Source organism: Panulirus ornatus, chromosome 37 (assembly GCF_036320965.1).
Source record: "Panulirus ornatus isolate Po-2019 chromosome 37, ASM3632096v1, whole genome shotgun sequence".
Taxonomy (NCBI): Eukaryota; Metazoa; Arthropoda; class Malacostraca; order Decapoda; family Palinuridae; genus Panulirus; species Panulirus ornatus.
Genome location: NC_092260.1, coordinates 31,141,583 through 31,160,390, shown reverse-complemented (window position 1 = coordinate 31,160,390; position 18,808 = coordinate 31,141,583). Strand labels below are relative to the sequence as shown.

General features: G+C 42.3%; 1 protein-coding gene across 1 annotated transcript in view; it reads left to right on the top strand.

Annotated features, from left to right (window-relative positions):
• LOC139760736 (uncharacterized) overlaps positions 1-18,808 on the top strand; it is a 39,773-nt gene that overhangs the window by 11,265 nt on the left and 9,700 nt on the right. The window contains exon 3 of the mRNA XM_071684293.1: positions 15,646-15,802. Within this exon, the coding sequence (XP_071540394.1) occupies positions 15,646-15,802 (157 nt within the window). The remainder of the gene's footprint in view (positions 1-15,645; positions 15,803-18,808) is intronic.

Sequence of the window (18,808 nt, the reverse complement as noted above, 5' to 3'; positions counted from 1 at the left end):
AAAAAGAAAAGAAAATTTTGGGGAGAGGAGAGTAGTGAGAGTAAGTGAGATTGAAAGGACGCGACTGGGGAACTACCAGAGAGATTGAGTGTAGAATGGCAAAAGGTGAGAGCAAATGACGTGAGGGGGTGTGTGTGAAGAATGGAATGTATTTAGGGAAACAGTGATGGCATGTGCAAAAGGTGCATGTTGCATAAGAAAGGTGGGAGGTGAGCAGATTAGAAAGGGTAATGAGTGGCGGGATGAAGAAGTAAAGTTGTTAATGAAAGAGAAAAGAGAGGCGTTTGGACGATACTTACAAATGACCGGGAGATGTTTAAAAGAAAGCAGCAGGAAGTCAAGAGAAAGGTGAAGGAGTTGAAAAAGAAGGTAAATGAGAGTTGGGGTGAGAGAGTATCATTAAACTTTAGGGAGAATAAAAAGATGTTTTGGAAGTAGGTGAGTAACGTCCGTAAGACAAGAGAACAAATGGGAGTATCGGTGAAGAGGGCAAGTGGGGAGGTAATAACAGGTAGTGATGAAGTGAGGAGATGGAGTGAGTATTTTGAAGATTTGTTGAATGTGTTTGATGATAGAGTGGCAGATGTAGGGTGTTTTGGTCGGGGTGGTGTGTGAGGGGGTGGGGGGGGAGAATGGTTTGTTTAAGAGAGAAGAGGTAGTGAAAGCTTTGTGGAAGATGAAATCCGGCAAGGCGGCGGGATTGCATGGTTTAGAATTTATTAAGAAAGGGCGTGACTGTGTTGTTGATTGGTTGGTAAGCCTACTTAACGTATGTATGGATCATGATCAAGTGCTTGAGGACTGGCGGAATGCGTGCATAGTGCTATTGTACAAAAGCAAATAGGACAAAGGTGAGTGTTCACGCTACAGAGGCATAAGTTTGTTGAGTATTCCTGGGAAATTATGTGGGAGGGTATTGATTGAAAAGCTGAAGACATGTACAGAGCATCAGATTGGGGAAGAGTAGTGTCGTTTCAGTACTGGTAGAGGATGTGCGGATCAGGTGTTAGCTTTGAAGAATGTGTGTGAGAAATCTTGGAAAAACAGATGGATTTGTACGTAACATTTATGGATCTGGAGAGGGAATATGATAGGATTGATAGAGATGCTTTGTAGAAGGTCTTAAGAGTATATGGTGTGGGAGGTAAGCTGCTAGAAGCAGTGAAAAGCTTTTACCAAGGACGTAAGGCATGTGTAAGAGTAGAAAGAGAGGAGAATGATTGGCTCCCAGTGAATGTCCGTCAGTGGCATGGATGTGTGATGTCCCCATGGTTGTTTAATCTATTCATGGAAGGGTATTTAGGGAGGTGAATGCAAGAGTTATGGAGAGGCGAGTATGCAGTCTGTTAGGGATGAGAGGGCCTGGGAATGAGTCACTTGTTCGCCGATGATGCATCGCTGGTGGCTGGTTAGAGTGAGAAGCTGCGGAAGTTGGTGGCTGAGTTTGGAGAGTTGTGTGAAGAGAGAGAGTTGGGAGTAAGTGTGAATGAGAGCAAGGTTATTAGGTTCAGTAGGGTTGAGGGATAAGTTGATTGGGTAGTGGGTTTGAATGTATAGGGATTGGAGGAGGTGGGGTGTTTATATATCTGGGATTGGATTTGGCGGCGATTGGAGCCGTGGAAGCATGCATTCCGCCAATCCTCAAGCACTTCACCATGATCCATACACACAGTGAATATCTTTACCAACTAAACAACAACACAGTCATCCCTTTTCTTAATAAATTCAACTGCAATGCCATTCAATCCCGCCGCCTATATATCACATTACCAATATTGCTTCCATTTCATTCACAACATCGTAAAAAATGTTGTAACACTGCCAGTAGCTTTGTGGAATAAAGATGCCATATTTGCCATCAGCGTTACACACTACCTGTCAACACAAATTGTTTTCCACAGTGATTCTGTTCATGTTCCTAACAGTGTTACGTTAAGGTGAGATGGAACGGCGAGTCACTAACAGTTATGACTTGTCATGACTCGACTTATGTGGTATGACCTCACTCTGAGGTTCGTTGAATATACCTGGTAAAGTGTATAAGATGGTGACCAAGACAGTGGTGGCATGCAGAGAGCACCTGTCTCGGAAGGACCCCTGTGGCCTCAGGAAGGTAGACAATGTGTAGACCAGGTGTTTAAATGGAGACTGATAGGGATGCGTATATGGCATTTATGGATCTGGAGAAAGGATATGAAAGGGGTGACAGAGGTGTCTTCTGGAAGGTGTTATATAGTGTAGTGTAGCGAAGAGCTCTAAACGAAAGACAAAGGCGTGAGTGCGAATAGAAAGGGATGATGAATAGTTTCGAGAAAGCAGGTGTTTGTCATGCGTCACCATGGCTGTTTGACCTGTTCATAGACAGGATGGTGACGGAGGTAAATGCAAGAGTCTTGGAGAGAGGGACTGGTCTACAGTATTTTGGGAATGGGGGGTGGGGGGGAGGGGGGGAGACTGGAGGGTGATTCAGTTGCTGTATTGTAGATGACACATTTTCAATGGCAGACCCTAGAAGCTGGTGGCTGAGTTTGAGAGTGTGTCAAAGGAGAAATTGAGAATGCATGTGAACTAAAGTATGGTAATGAAGTGTAGCTGGGGGAGGGGGGCACAAAATGATTAAATATGAGTCAGAAGTGGAGTGTTTTAGGTACATGAGAGTGGATTCGCCAGTAGATGGATCAGTGGGAGCTGAAGTAAGTTATAGGATGGGTGAGGGAGCTAAGGTTATGGGAGCACTGAGGATTGTATGAAATAAGTCACGGTCCATAGGGGGTAAAGATGGGCTGGTTTGAGGTTGTAGTATTCTCAGTTGTGACGTATGGGTGCGAATCTTGTGCTTGAATGTAAAAGTATGTAAGACGGTGGAGGTCTTGGAAATGCCTGAAGACAATATGCGGTGTGAAGTTGGTTGATTGACAATGTAAGAAAAAGAGATGTGGTAATAAGCATATGAAGAAGACGAACCGACCAAGAGGATACATGTGTGAGAAGTGGAGGAGGTGAGGGGGAATAGAAGACATAGAAGGATGGACTGAAAGAAACTTTAAGGTATCGTGGCCTGAATAGTCTGGGGGATGAGAGGCGCACATGAATTAGATTCATCTGGAGGGATATGGTGCTACCTAGGTAAAGTGGTAAACGGTAAGCATGAAAAAACAGTCGCTACAGGACTGTGCCTGCGTGTGGTTATACTACGGGTGTAAAGTCAGCTGCGGGAGGTTGTATTATCGTCGATGGACTAAAAGGAGTACATTCTCATCGAGGAACTTCTCACTCCTACGGTGTCCATCATTTTCTTACTGTTGGACGAAGCGCAGCTTGAGGATGCAGGAGCCCTGTAACAAGGGTCATAGCTCTAAATGATTACTTGAATTACATACAGACATGTAGACTCTAGGCTCTCTACCTACATAACTGGTAATCTCGACGCATTTAAGGCAATATGAGGATAAGTTCGTAAAGACAAATATCGCTGCTTTCGCGTAAAAATTACCGAAATGATTTATTTGAGATCTTCAACATACAAAAGGGACGATACCAGCTTGAACGTTTCTGAAGGGCAGTCAATCAACGCTTCATCAAAACACTAATTCTTTTTGCTATTGATGAACAACGCCATTGACTGTATTCCCTTCCAAAATTAACGCATCAATTTTGTGAAAATAATTGGCTTTGTTGTCAATTTGAAAGGACCAAAAAATAAGTAACATTGTTTACATGTGTTTCCATTTATTGTGAACAGAGGCGGCAGTCATGTCATTGAATCACAGATTATTTGAGACCAATGTTTATTGCTGCACTCTTGGGTGTATTGCAAAATGTGTATACATGACTGTCTGCTGGGTGTTGCGTAAGGTGAGTACATCTGCTGGCTTGTGTTGTGCTTACGGTAATAACCTATTTGAAAGTATGGGGAGGGAGTTTTGCACTCATGAGTTCCCATCTCTTGTATTTTCCCTATAATTACACAACATTTCAAACTTCTGGATGCTGTTAACATTTACAATTTCATCATTCCATTCATCCATTACTCTTATACTATAAAAGTGCTTATTCACATTTTTCCAACAAGTCTTTTGCTTAATTTCATGTCATGGTGTCTGGATCATCTATCCTGCATCTGTCAAAGAAATGTTCATCAGACTAGTTTACAAGCTTGAAAGTTGTGATCAAGATACCCCTTACTCTTCTTGCTTCCACCCAGGATGCTCTCTTAAGTTTACCAAATGGCATCCTAGCTTCGTCACTTCGTTGTATATCAACTGACTGTTATATTTCTCTCTTGTGTCTCCCATGATGTTGATGATGATGATATGATTATTACACGAAAGTGCACTTGGGAACTTTTCGTGTTTCATTTTCCCCGTAGACTCAGAAGAATATCTTATATATATATATATATATATATATATATATATATATATATATATATATATATATATATATATATATATATATATATATATATATATATATATATATATATATATATATATATATATCAGCGTTGGTGACTGATTCATGTGAGAAACTGAAGAAGCTGGTGACTGAGTTTGGTAAAGTGTGTGAAAGAAGAGAGTTGAGAGTAAGTGTGAAAAAGAGCAAGGTTGTTAGGTACAGTAGGGTTGAGGGTCAAGTCAATTGGGAGGTGAGTTTGAATGGAGAAAAACTGGAGGAAGTGAAGTGTTTTGGATATCTGGGAGTGGATCTGGCAGCGGATGGAACCATGGAAGCGGAAGTGGATCATAGGGTGGGGGAGGGGGCGAAAATTCTGGGAGCCTTGAAGAATGTGTGGAAGTCGAGAACATTATCTCGGAAAGCAAAAATGGGTATGTTTGAAGGAACAGTGGTTCCAACAATGTTGTATGGTTGCGAGGCGTGGACTATGGATAGAGTTGTGCGCAGGAGGATGGATGTGCTGGAAATGAGATGTTTGAGGACAGTGTGTGGTGTGAGGTGGTTTGATCGAGTAAGTAACGTAAGGGTAAGAGAGATGTGTGGAAATAAAAAGAGCGTGGTTGGGAGAGCAGAAGAGGGTGTTTTGAAATGGTTTGGTCACATGGAGAGAATGAGTGAGGAAAGATTGACCAAGAGGATATACGTGTCGGAGGTGGAGGGAACGAGGAGAAGTGGGAGACCAAATTGGAGGTGGAAAGATGGAGTGAAAAAGATTTTGTGTGATCGGGGCCTGAACATGCAGGAGGGTGTAAGGAGGGCAAGGAATAGAGCGAATTGGATCGATGTGGTATACCGGGGTTGACGTGCTGTCAGTGGATTGAATCAAGGCATGTGAAGCGTCTGGGGTAAACCATGGAAAGCTGTGTAGGTATGTATATTTGCGTGTGTGGACGTATGTATATACATGTGTATGGGGGTGGGTCGGGCCATTTCTTTCGTCTGTTTCCTTGCGCTACCTCGCAAACGCGGGAGACATATATACATATATATATATACATATATATATATACATATATATATATATATATATATATATATATATATATATATATATATATATATATATATATATATATATATATATATATATATATATATATATTGGGGAAGAGCAGTGTGGTTTCAGAAGTGGTAGAGGATGTGTGGATCAGGTGTTTGCTTTGAAGAATTTATGTGAGAAATACTTAGAAAAGCAAATGGATTTGATGTAGCATTTATGGATCTGGAGAAGGAATATGATAGAGTTGATAGAGATGCTCTGTGGAAGGTATTAAGAATATATGGTGTGGGAGGCAAGTTGTTAGAAGCAGTGAAAAGTTTTTATCGAGGATGTAAGGCATGTGCACGTGTAGGAAGAGAGGAAAGTGATTGGTTCTCAGTGAATGTAGGTTTGCGGCAGGGGTGTGTGATGTCTCCATGGTTGTTTAATTTGTTTATGGATGGGGTTGTTAGGGAGGTGAATGCAAGAGTTTTGGAAAGATGGGCAAGTATGAAGTCTGTTGGGGATGAGAGAGCTTGGGAAGTGAGTCAGTTGTTGTTCGCTGATGATACAGCGCTGGTGGCTGATTCATGTGAGAAACTGCAGAAGCTGGTGACTGAGTTTGGTAAAGTGTGTGAAAGAAGAAAGTTAAGAGTAAATGTGAATAAGAGCAAGGTTATTAGGTACAGTAGGGTTGAGGGTCAAGTCAATTGGGAGGTGAGTTTGAATGGAGAAAAACTGGAGGAAGTGAAGTGTTTTAGATATCTGGGAGTGGATCTGGCAGCGGATGGAACCATGGAAGCGGAAGTGGATCATAGGGTGGGGGAGGGGGCGAAAATTCTGGGAGCCTTGAAGAATGTGTGGAAGTCGAGAAGATTATCTCGGAAAGCAAAAATGGGTATGTTTGAAGGAATAGTGGTTCCAACAATGTTGTATGGTTGCGAGGCGTGGGCTATGGATAGAGTTGTGCGCAGGAGGATGGATGTGCTGGAAATGAGATGTTTGAGGACAATGTGTGGTGTGAGGTGGTTTGATCGAGTAAGTAACGTAAGGGTAAGAGAGATGTGTGGAAATAAAAAGAGCGTGGTTGAGAGAGCAGAAGAGGGTGTTTTGAAATGGTTTGGGCACATGGAGAGAATGAGTGAGGAAAGATTGACCAAGAGGATATATGTGTCGGAGGTGGAGGGAACGAGGAGAAGAGGGAGACCAAATTGGAGGTGGAAAGATGGAGTGAAAAAGATTTTGTGTGATCGGGGCCTGAACATGCAGGAGGGTGAAAGGAGGGCAAGGAATAGAGTGAATTGGATCGATGTGGTATACCGGGGTTGACGTGTTGTCAGTGGATTGAATCAAGGCATGTGAAGCGTCTGGGGTAAACCATGGAAAGCTGTGTAGGTATGTATATTTGCGTGTGTGGACGTATGTATATACATGTGTATGGGGGTGGGTTGGGCCATTTCTTTCGTCTGTTTCCTTGCGCTACCTCGCAAACGCGGGAGACAGCGACAAAGTATAATAATAAAAAAAATTAATATATATATTTTCTTTTTTTTTTTTTTGCTTTGTCGCTGTCTCCCGCGTTTGCGAGGTAGCGCAAGGAAACAGACGAAAGAAATGGCCCAACCCACCCCCATACACATGTATATACATACGTCCACACACGCAAATATACATACCTACACAGCTTTCCATGGTTTACCCCAGACGCTTCACATGCCTTGATTCAATCCACTGACAACACGTCAACCCCGGTATACCACATCGATCCAATTCACTCTATTCCTTGCCCTCCTTTCACCCTCCTGCATGTTCAGGCCCCGATCACACAAAATCTTTTTCACTCCATCTTTCCACCTCCAATTTGGTCTCCCTCTTCTCCTCGTTCCCTCCACCTCCGACACATATATCCTCTTGGTCAATCTTTCCTCACTCATTCTCTCCATGTGCCCAAACCATTTCAAAACACCCTCTTCTGCTCTCTCAACCACGCTCTTTTTATTTCCACACATCTCTCTTACCCTTACGTTACTTACTCGATCAAACCACCTCACACCACACATTGTCCTCAAACATCTCATTTCCAGCACATCCATCCTCCTGCGCACAACTCTATCCATAGCCCACGCCTCGCAACCATACAACATTGTTGGAACCACTATTCCTTCAAACATACCCATTTTTGCTTTCCGAGATAATGTTCTCGACTTCCACACATTCTTCAAGGCTCCCAGGATTTTCGCCCCCTCCCCCACCCTATGATCCACTTCCGCTTCCATGGTTCCATCCGCTGCCAGATCCACTCTCAGATATCTAAAACACTTCACTTCCTCCAGTTTTTCTCCATTCAAACTCACCTCCCAATTGACTTGACCCTCAACCCTACTGTACCTAATAACCTTGCTCTTATTCACATCTACTCTTAACTTTCTTCTTTCACACACTTTACCAAACTCAGTCACCAGCTTCTGCAGTTTCTCACATGAATCAGCCACCAGCGCTGTATCATCAGCGAACAACAACTGACTCACTTCCCAAGCTCTCTCATCCCCAACAGAATGACACAACTACAACTCCCGCTACTCATATCCTGAAGCCAGTGACACTACAAGCACTTCAGGCACACAAGTGACGCGACAACACTACGCGAGTCAGTGACACGTGCATCCTCTACAGTGGCGCGTACATCCTCTACAGCTGCATCTACATTCCTACCAAGACATACACATCATCTACAGAAAGTGAACTACGCGGGAAACGGCGATCAAATTTAAAGAGGGAAGTCAGCACCACAAGTAAAGCATCCTCCTCGAAGGCTCAGAGTGGGGTGCCTAAATGTGTGTGGATGTAACCAAGATGTGAAGACCCTTACTGGAAAAACAATCACTCTTGAAGTAGAACCTTCAGACACAATTGAAAATGTGAAGGAAAATAGTGAAATTGGAGAAAAATGTAGCTTAGACATTGAAGCTTATTGATACAGTGGTTAAATTGATGAGAACTGCCATTGACGTTTGTGTAAATAAATTATACATTTCCTTTTTTCCATAGCCAGAGGTTGAACCATTATGTGACATTCTTTTTTTCATTCATTTCAAGCTAGAAGTTTCAGTTTTCTAAATTGTTTCTTACATTTCTCATATGTATATATATGTATGTGTGTGTGTGTGTGTATATGTGCGTATGTATGTGTATGTGTGTGTATGTGTATATGTATATATATATGTATATTATCCCTGGGGATAGGGGTGAAAGAATACTTCCCACGTATTCCTCGCGTGTCGTAGAAAGCGACTAGAGGGGAGGGGAGCGGGGGGCCAGAAATCCTCCCCTCCTGGTTTTAACTTTCTAAAATGGGAAACAGATATATATATATATATATATATATATATATATATATATATATATATATATCTTCTTTTTTTCTTTTCTTTCATACTATTCGCCATTTCCCGCATTAGCGAGGTAGCATTGAGAACAGAGGACTGGGCCCTTGAGGGAATATCCTCACCTGGGCCACTTCTCTGTTCCCTCTTTTGGAAAAAAAAAAAAAAAAAAAGTGAGAGGGGAGGATTTCCAGCCCCCCACTCCCTCCCCTTTTAGTCGCCTTCTACGACACGCAGGGAATACGTGGGAAGTATTCTTTCTCCCCTATCCCCAGGGATAATATACATATATATATACATATACACATACACACACATACACATACATACGCACATATACACACACACACACACATACATATATATACATATGAGAAATGTAAGAAACAATTTATATATATATATATATATATATATATATATCAACTCTATCATATGCCTTCTCCAGATCCATAAATGCTACATACAAATCCATTTGCTTTTCTAAGTATTTCTCACATACATTCTTCAAAGCAAACACCTGATCCACACATCCTCTACCACTTCTGAAACCACACTGCTCTTCCCCAATCTGATGCTCTGTACATGCCTTCACCCTCTCAATCAATACCCTCCCATATAATTTACCAGGAATACTCAACAAACTTATACCTCTGTAATTTGAGCACTCACTCTTATCCCCTTTGCCTTTGTACAATGGCACTATGCACGCATTCCGCCAATCCTCAGGCACCTCACCATGAGTCATACATACATTAAAAAACCTTACCAACCAGTCAACAATACAGTCACCCCCTTTTTTAATAAATTCCACTGCAATACCATCCAAACCTGCTGCCTTGCCGGCATATGATAGAGTTGATAGAGATGCTCTGTGGAAGGTATTAAGAATATATGGTGTGGGAGGAAAGTTGTTAGAAGCAGTGAAAAGTTTTTATCGAGGATGTAAGGCATGTGTACGTGTAGGAAGAGAGGAAAGTGATTGGTTCTCAGTGAATGTAGGTTTGCGGCAGGGGTGTGTGATGTCTCCATGGTTGTTTAATTTGTTTATGGATGGGGTTGTTAGGGAGGTAAATGCAAGAGTTTTGGAAAGAGGGGCAAGTATGAAGTCTGTTGGGGATGAGAGAGCTTGGGAAGTGAGTCAGTTGTTGTTCGCTGATGATACAGCGCTGGTGGCTGATTCATGTGAGAGACTGCAGAAGCTGGTGACTGAGTTTGGTAAAGTGTGTGAAAGAAGAAAGTTAAGAGTAAATGTGAATAAGAGCAAGGTTATTAGGTACAGTAGGGTTGAAGGTCAAGTCAATTGGGAGGTGAGTTTGAATGGAGAAAAACTGGAGGAAGTGAAGTGTTTTAGATATCTGGGAGTGGATCTGGCAGCGGATGGAACCATGGAAGCGGAAGTGGATCATAGGGTGGGGGAGGGGGCGAAAATTCTGGGAGCCTTGAAGAATGTGTGGAAGTCGAGAAGATTATCTCGGAAAGCAAAAATGGGTATGTTTGAAGGAATAGTGGTTCCAACAATGTTGTATGGTTGCGAGGCGTGGGCTATGGATAGAGTTGTGCGCAGGAGGATGGATGTGCTGGAAATGAGATGTTTGAGGACAATATGTGGTGTGAGGTGGTTTGATCGAGTAAGTAACGTAAGGGTAAGAGAGATGTGTGGAAATAAAAAGAGCGTGGTTGAGAGAGCAGAAGAGGGTGTTTTGAAATGGTTCGGGCACATGGAGAGAATGAGTGAGGAAAGATTGACCAAGAGGATATATGTGTCGGAGGTGGAGGGAACGAGGAGAAGAGGGAGACCAAATTGGAGGTGGAAAGATGGAGTGAAAAAGATTTTGTGTGATCGGGGCCTGAACATGCAGGAGGGTGAAAGGAGGGCAAGGAATAGAGTGAATTGGAGCGATGTGGTATACCGGGGTTGACGTGCTGGCAGTGGATTGAATCAAGGCATGTGAAGCGTCTGGGGTAAACCATGGAAAGCTGTGTAGGTATGTATATTTGCGTGTGTGGACGTATGTATATACATGTGTATGGGGGGTTGGGGGGGTTGGGCCATTTCTTTCGTCTGTTTCCTTGCGCTACCTCGCAAACGCGGGAGACAGCGACAAAGTATAATAAATATAATAATATATTTTTTTTTTTATACTTTGTCGCTGTATATATATATATATATATATATATATATATATATATATATATATATATATATATATATATATATATATATATATATATATATATATATATTTGCTTTGAAGAATGTATGTGAGAAATACTTAGAAAAGCGAATGGATTTGTATGTGGCATTTATGGATCTGGAGAAGGCATATGATAGAGTTGACAGAGATGCTCAGTGGAAGGTATTAAGAATATTTGGTGTGGGAGGCAAGTTGTTAGAAGCAGTGAAAAGTTTTTATCGAGGATGTAAGGCATGTGTACGTGTAGGAAGAGAGGAAAGTGATTGCTTCTCAGTGAATGTAGGTTTGCGGCAGGGGTGTGTGATGTCTCCATGGTTGTTTAATTTGTTTATGGATGGGGTTGTTAGGGAGGTGAATGCAAGAGTTTTGGAAAGAGGGGCAAGTATGAAGTCTGTTGGGGATGAGAGAGCTTGGGAAGTGAGTCAGTTGTTGTTCGCTGATGATACAGCGCTGGTGGCTGATTCATGTGAGAAACTGCAGAAGCTGGTGACTGAGTTTGGTAAAGTGTGTGAAAGAAGAAAGTTAAGAGTAAATGTGAATAAGAGCAAGGTAATTAGGTACAGTAGGGTTGAGGGTCAAGTCAATTGGGAGGTAAGTTTGAATGGAGAAAAACGAGGAAGTGAAGTGTTTTAGATATCTGGGAGTGGATCTGGCAGCGGATTGAACCATGGAAGCGGAAGTGGATCATAGGGTGGAGGAGGGGGCGAAAATCCTGGGAGCCTTGAAGAATGTGTGGAAGTCGAGAAGATTATCTCGGAAAGCAAAAATGGGTATGTTTGAAGGAATAGTGGTTCCAACAATGTTGTATGGTTGCGAGGCGTGGGCTATGGATAGAGTTGTGCGCAGGAGGATGGATGTGCTGGAAATGAGATGTTTGAGGAAAATGTGTGGTGTGAGGTGGTTTGATCGAGTAAGTAACGTAAGGGTAAGAGAGATGTGTGGAAATAAAAAGAGCGTGGTTGAGAGAGCAGAAGAGGGTGTTTTGAAATGGTTTGGGCACATGGAGAGAATGAGTGAGGAAAGATTGACCAAGAGGATATATGTGTCGGAGGTGGAGGGAACGAAGAGAAGTGGGAGACCAAATTGGAGGTGGAAAGATGGAGTGAAAAAGATTTTTTGTGATCGGGGCCTGAACATGCAGTAGGGTGAAAGGAGGGCAAGGAATAGAGTGAATTGGATCGATGTGGTATACCGGGGTTGACGTGTTGTCAGTGGATTGAATCAGGGCATGTGAAGCGTCTGGGGTAAACCATGGAAAGCTGTGTAGGTATGTATATTTGCGTGAGTGGACGTATGTATATACATGTGTATGGGGGTGGGTTGGGCCATTTCTTTCGTCTGTTTCTTTGCGCTACCTCGCAAACGCGGGAAACAGCGGCAAAAAAGAAAATATATATATATATATATATATATATATATATATATATATATATATATATATATATATATATATATATATATATATATGCAAAATGCACGCAAGTAGCGACCGTACATAAGATGCAGGTAGACCACATGGAAACGAAAATTATGAAGTGTCAAGCATTTTCGTATAATTGCATCGGCAGGTCTGAATACAGACTGAGAGAAGCAAGCAACATGATATACCAGCCGTCACTGGGCGAGGTCGGCAGATGAATTAAGAAACAGGTGATGGAAATAAGGCGCAGGTCACCCTCGACGACCTTACCTCTCTCAAGCCACAAACTCAGGCTAACCTATGTTTTGGGAAACATATTTACGATTTTATGCTACTTATAATATTATTTGATTTATATAAACCAATATACTGATTCATAGTGATATATCTCCTATGTTTGATAAGATATGATTCGACAATGGTTTTATTCATTATTGAGTTATTGTATGTCATATCTTAAAACTGCTCCAGTTAATCTGATGACCAAAGTCTTTAAAGGTGGACAAATATTGCATTAGATTCTTGACCATAGCTAAAAGTATTTCCATGTTGTTTAACCCAAATATTAAGAACCTTATCAGTTTGAACAATGTAAAACAGCACACTTTCCTCCCAGTTTTTCTCTCACACGTTTTATTTCATAAAAGTGTACAAGCCACAACGTCATTTCGGGCACATAAACACTGCCTACCTTCAGTCAAATTGTTTAGAAATGATATGCCATAGTATATGAAAAACAAAAATATGAGAGTGGTTTACATCTCCAAGTGTTACAGATGAGACCAATAATGATGGATATATCTTGATCTGGGTCTCCATTCACCTGAGGTTCGTGCGTTTGCAAGGTCGGTAGTAGTCAGACCCGATGAGTTGACGGTGGGTGGGGGAAGTGTTTGAGATCCCTGCACCTATGGGAGTCGCGTGGATGTAAAGACTACGGTCATTTGGGGTGTGGTTGAGAATATTAATAAGGTGCTACAACTTGTCCTGCACTTTGATGATTTATGAAGGAATTCTATTCTCTTATATGCATTCGCTTCTATTCTCTGTAGTCGTGTAGTCGTGGGTCATGGCAATGTTTCACTATTATCGCGTTTTCAGTACGATGCTGGCAATTGAGATCTATATTATGTTCTTCTTGCATTTTTATATGCAATTTCTCAAGTTACCGTACCTCGTTGCACCCTCCTGCGAACACCACACGTTCCCCTGGTCACCCTGTCGCAGTCCTCCCTTCCTGCTGACATCATACATCCTCTAGGTTAACTCGTTGCAGCCTTCTCCTGCCAACATCATAAGTTCCCCAGGTCACCCTGGCGTAGCCTTGCTCTCCTGCCAGCGCTACACGTCTTGCATCTTACCTTTTTCCCCATCACACTTTCCATGTAGTTGCCTCACTCGTTCTTCATCATTTTCCCTTGATGTTTCATATCAGTCTCGATTTTCGTTGGGTTCACCTACCCGATATTCTGTGTGAGAAAGGAAGATCGCTCCTATCCATTCGTCAACATCCTGTCTACGCCATTGTCGAGATTACACATCAGTATTATGGGTCATACACATAACTCCTTCTCTGAGGGTGGCTGTCCTTACATGTCTTTAAACACAGCATAACCAGTGTCTTTCAGCTTTGCCACAATGATGGAAGGTTTCCTTAGCGAACCTTCAGCCACAAGCTGACCCACCGCTTCTCCAACTTACCTCTTTTGAATAACTACAGTATATCACAGACAGCACTAACTTACTCTCCTCCTACCACAAGGGTAGCAACTGAGGCATCAGTATCTTCGTCCCTCCCGTGTGAGGGGACCCGAGCTACTGTATGCTTACGATTTTATCTAAGTGACCGAACTTATGTCACCGGGCGAGGTAACTGTATTCGTACGGCTTTACGATGATGATTCTGTTGATATGATTCTCACAGTTACATTATCTAAAAATCTTTCTTTAAGACGTAATCTGCGTGCCGTATGTTTGACTATTATATACAGGGACTTTCCCAGAGACCGCGCCCTACGTGCAGTGATCTGGTGAAAGTATCCTTCTTACAATTTGGATGACTGTATACAAGAGCTTGTGTCTCCGCTACTTATCTTGGTCATTAGATCAACAAAAATGTATCAAGATGACTGAGCGCGTGATGACCCAGGAATAACTATATCCCAGAACTTATATCTTCATAAGTTTACCTGATCGTTTTATGCTACCGTGTTCTAGCGTCCCTCTTCAGTCGCGGTGGTCATCCCACATAGCGATCCCCCTACCCTCCAACTACAGTAACTGCCTGTCTTATACAACATCCCAACCCTCCACCTGCAACAACCACCTACTCCACCACCTACAGCAATCATCTTACAGCATCCTACCTATCATGTCACCTACATTAAAAACCTACCCCTTCACTTACAGCAACCCCACCTATCCCACCACCTACAGCCACCTTGACAATAATGACGTGCAAACATGCTGCTCATCTAACTTGATTCAGGTGGACCAAACATGAGGATCTGAAATGCGTCAACCAGATTCAACTTGTCTCACATTTATTCCGAGTTTTCCATAAACCATCGCAGTCTACTACTACTACTACCACTACTACTCCTACTACTACTACTACTACTATTACTACTACTAGTACTAGTACTACTACTACTACTACAACTACTACTTAGATCCTGGTCCCTGCTGCAGCCCTACACAAATGGAGGTAGGGCACAGGTAAGTTAGGCCACTTGGTTCTTGTGTTGTCTCACGAAACAAATGCCAGAGCCAACAAACATTCCCATGCAATAAATAGGAATTAATTTCGTAGTTTTCTTAACTCTTTGATTCAGAATTTTCCATCCTCGTTTGTTCATGTACTGATTTATGAGAATGGTTCTCTTCTTAGCGACGTTGGTCTCTCTCTCTCTCTCTCTCTCTCTCTCTCTCTCTCTCTCTCTCTCTCTCTCTCTCTCTCTCTCTCTCTCTCTCTCCTTCACATGAGATATTAGAAGTCTGAAGGATCTCTCTGACTGGTAATGCAGACCCCCAGGGAAATAATCTTTGCTTGTCATGTTGGTAGTGACGAGTGAGGTCTTCCTCATGCTGATGGGTACTGCTAGTTTCTATGCTGTACTTCATTTGGTACGTTGAGGTAGCCAGAATGATTTCACTGCCTCCTGAGAGACAACATGAAGAAAATAAAACTTTCGTTTTTTGTTCCAGACTGGCGGTTGTGCTGCGGAGGCACTGGAGTGGCCGGGGTAAGGCCAGGCAACGTTACAGTGATGAGGACAACGCCCACCTCTGTCCTTGTTACCTGGACACGCCCTGTCGTCCAGCCCCTCAAGTATGAGATCACCTACAAACCCACTAATGCCAAGTGAGTTACGGTGGTCCTTGCCTGCCATCCTTTCTTTAATGTAAAGAGAAAATTATCTGTCAGTGATCGTCGTCAGTTGACCTGGGATGTTGTATGATTGATCTATGCTACTTCGTGCTCATATTGTGAGCAGAAGCGCAAAAGGATAACAGGTCTCAATATAACTTTTCAGTAATGCGTATTCATGAGTTGCAACACCATTTATTGAGGAAGGAGACCCTGTTTGCTGTTTACTGAAAATATTTCGGTAAGGGGAAATAGAGAGGTAAGGTCACGGCTGCAGATGGGGAAAAGAGTTGAAAAAGAATAGTCGGCAGATTAAGATGGGATGCGGAATGTCTGATGCCATGCGAGACATCAGCATCGGTGTTGGATGGACTTTGCTTCAGTGTGATAAATGTACGGTAAGAGACGCCTCATGAACATATTCAGGGGCAAAGTTATACTAGTCATAAGTAAATACTATAAAATTTTCAGATGAAAATCTTTTTCATCTGTCAAGGCATTTCATATCCCTAGAGCTCACAATATGCACGGGAACAGTAATCTTCGAAATCTTGTGTTGGCCTTGTGGCAGCTGCACGACACCTTCATCATGGTTACCGACATCCAGCTTAAGTTTAGCATCCAACCTCTTTCCTCTGGAGACTTTGCTGTAAACTGCCTCTTTACCAAAACTTTTACAGTTAATTTTAATGAGGCATCAGTATCTTCGTCTCTCCTGTGTGAGGGGACCCGAGCTACTGTATGCTTACGATTTTATCTAAGTGACCGAACTTATGTCACCGGGCGAGGTAACTGTATTCGTACGGCTTTACGATGATGATTCTGTTGATATGATTCTCACAGTTACATTATCTAAAAATCTTTCTTTAAGACGTAATCTGCGTGCCGTATGTTTGACTATTATATACAGGGACTTTCCCAGAGACCGCGCCCTACGTGCAGTGATCTGGTGAAAGTATCCTTCTTACAATTTGGATGACTGTATACAAGAGCTTGTGTCTCCGCTACTTATCTTGGTCATTAGATCAACAAAAATGTATCAAGATGACTGAGCGCGTGATGACCCAGGAATAACTATATCCCAGAACTTATATCTTCATAAGTTTACCTGATCGTTTTATGCTACCGTGTTCTAGCGTCCCTCTTCAGTCGCGGTGGTCATGAGGCTTTTGCAGGCGACGGCGTCCATTAAGTATTAGTCAAGTGTATCTAATTGATAGGTCCTGGTGCATAGGTGTCCATGGTGTTCAGGTAACCATGTTTATCCCTGGATTTCAGTTGCTGGCTTGCACTGGTGAGAGTCCATGTCACAGAGAAATAGATACAAAGACATACAAGAGAATTGAAACAGCAGAAGACCATTGGGTCCTTTCGAGACTGTTTGTGATGGTTGAAGATATCACTGCCTTACAGACTGGTGCGATAAAAGTTAGAAGGCATACAGATAATTCAAAGTTGATACCCTGAAAATTGTCATTGTGACTAAGAATGTGCAAATAATGTAAATCGTGGCCTTGAAGCGAAGTATCTATTCTCAACCTTATCTATAATACTGCTTTCAAACGCCCTAACTGGCAAGTTGTTTCGTATGTTGATAATTCTATTGAAGAAAAGTACTTCGCTTCAATTGAGATGTTTGCCCACGAAAATGTATCCATTACTGCGAGTGAAATCAGACGAAGCAAGTCTTAAGTAAGTTGATAAATCAAAATTATCAAAACCTTTGATCATTTTGAACTCTAGTATTATCTCTTAACTCACTTTCTTCACAGCTAAATAAAGTCAAGTCGTTTAGTCTGCTCTCGTAGGTTTTTTGTTTCTCAGCCGTGAGAATCTTCATGGTAGCTCGACGCTGAACTCTATCCATTCTGTCTGTCTTGTTTGAAGGTCAAGTGACCAAAACTGAATACAATATTCAAGATGTGGCCGACTTAATGAATTGTAAAGAGTAAGGATGATTTCCCTGGACTTAAATTCGAAGGCCCTGCATAACAATCTAATATCTTTGATCTCTCTTTTCGTTACTTCTATGCACTCATTACTTAGTTTTAAGTCACCAGAGACTATTACGTCCAGGTCTTTTTCCTCATTTACCTTTTGCAGTTCAACAGAATTCATACTGTACCTTGCCTTTTCGTTTTTGCTTTGTCATGTAAATTTTTGAATTCATCGATAATAAGATTCATTTGCTACTCATCAGCCTTGTACATCATTTTTCTACGTCAGTTAGAAGCTGAAGGTCTTCAGGTTCATATGTAGATTTGTTTTCCAGCTTTGTATCATAAGCGACTTTTGATATATTGCAATGCATCCTGTTATGAATATCACTAACATCACTGAGAAAGAGAACTGGTCCCAAGACTGATCCTTGTGGCACCACTCATGTTACGTCTAACAGTTCTGAGGCTGTCTAACCATTCTGTGGTTTTGTTTACCTGTGATCAACTGGTGTCATGTGTACACATCGCTTACCCCTCCTGCCACCATTATCACCACTATCATCACCTCTACCACCACCAGTACCAGCACCATTACTAGCAGAAGTGGCAGCAGCAGCACCACCACCAACACACTCTTACCAAAATCAGCTCCACTACTACCAACACCAACGCTAATACTACCAGAAGTACCAGCAGTAACAGCAGTATTGCCATCATCACCACCATAGTCACTATAACCTAGCCTCAGGGTCCTACATCCCCCCCCCCCCCTCTCTTCACCGCCACTAACTCTGTCCCAGCATTCTTTTTCCCCTTCTACACCCTCACCATCACGACCAACAAACCCACGCCTAGATCCCTGCATCCCTCTCTCCACCATTCTCACCAACATCTTCTTCCAGCCGCATCCTCATTCTGCCTGGTACCAATAGACCATCACCCACGCTTTTCGCTCTCTGAAAAAAAGTGTATTTGTACGGTTATGTATAATGGACTAGAATCTGAAAGATAAGCGCCTCATTCGAAATTCTCCTCCAGATTAGAGGCTGACGTAAGACCA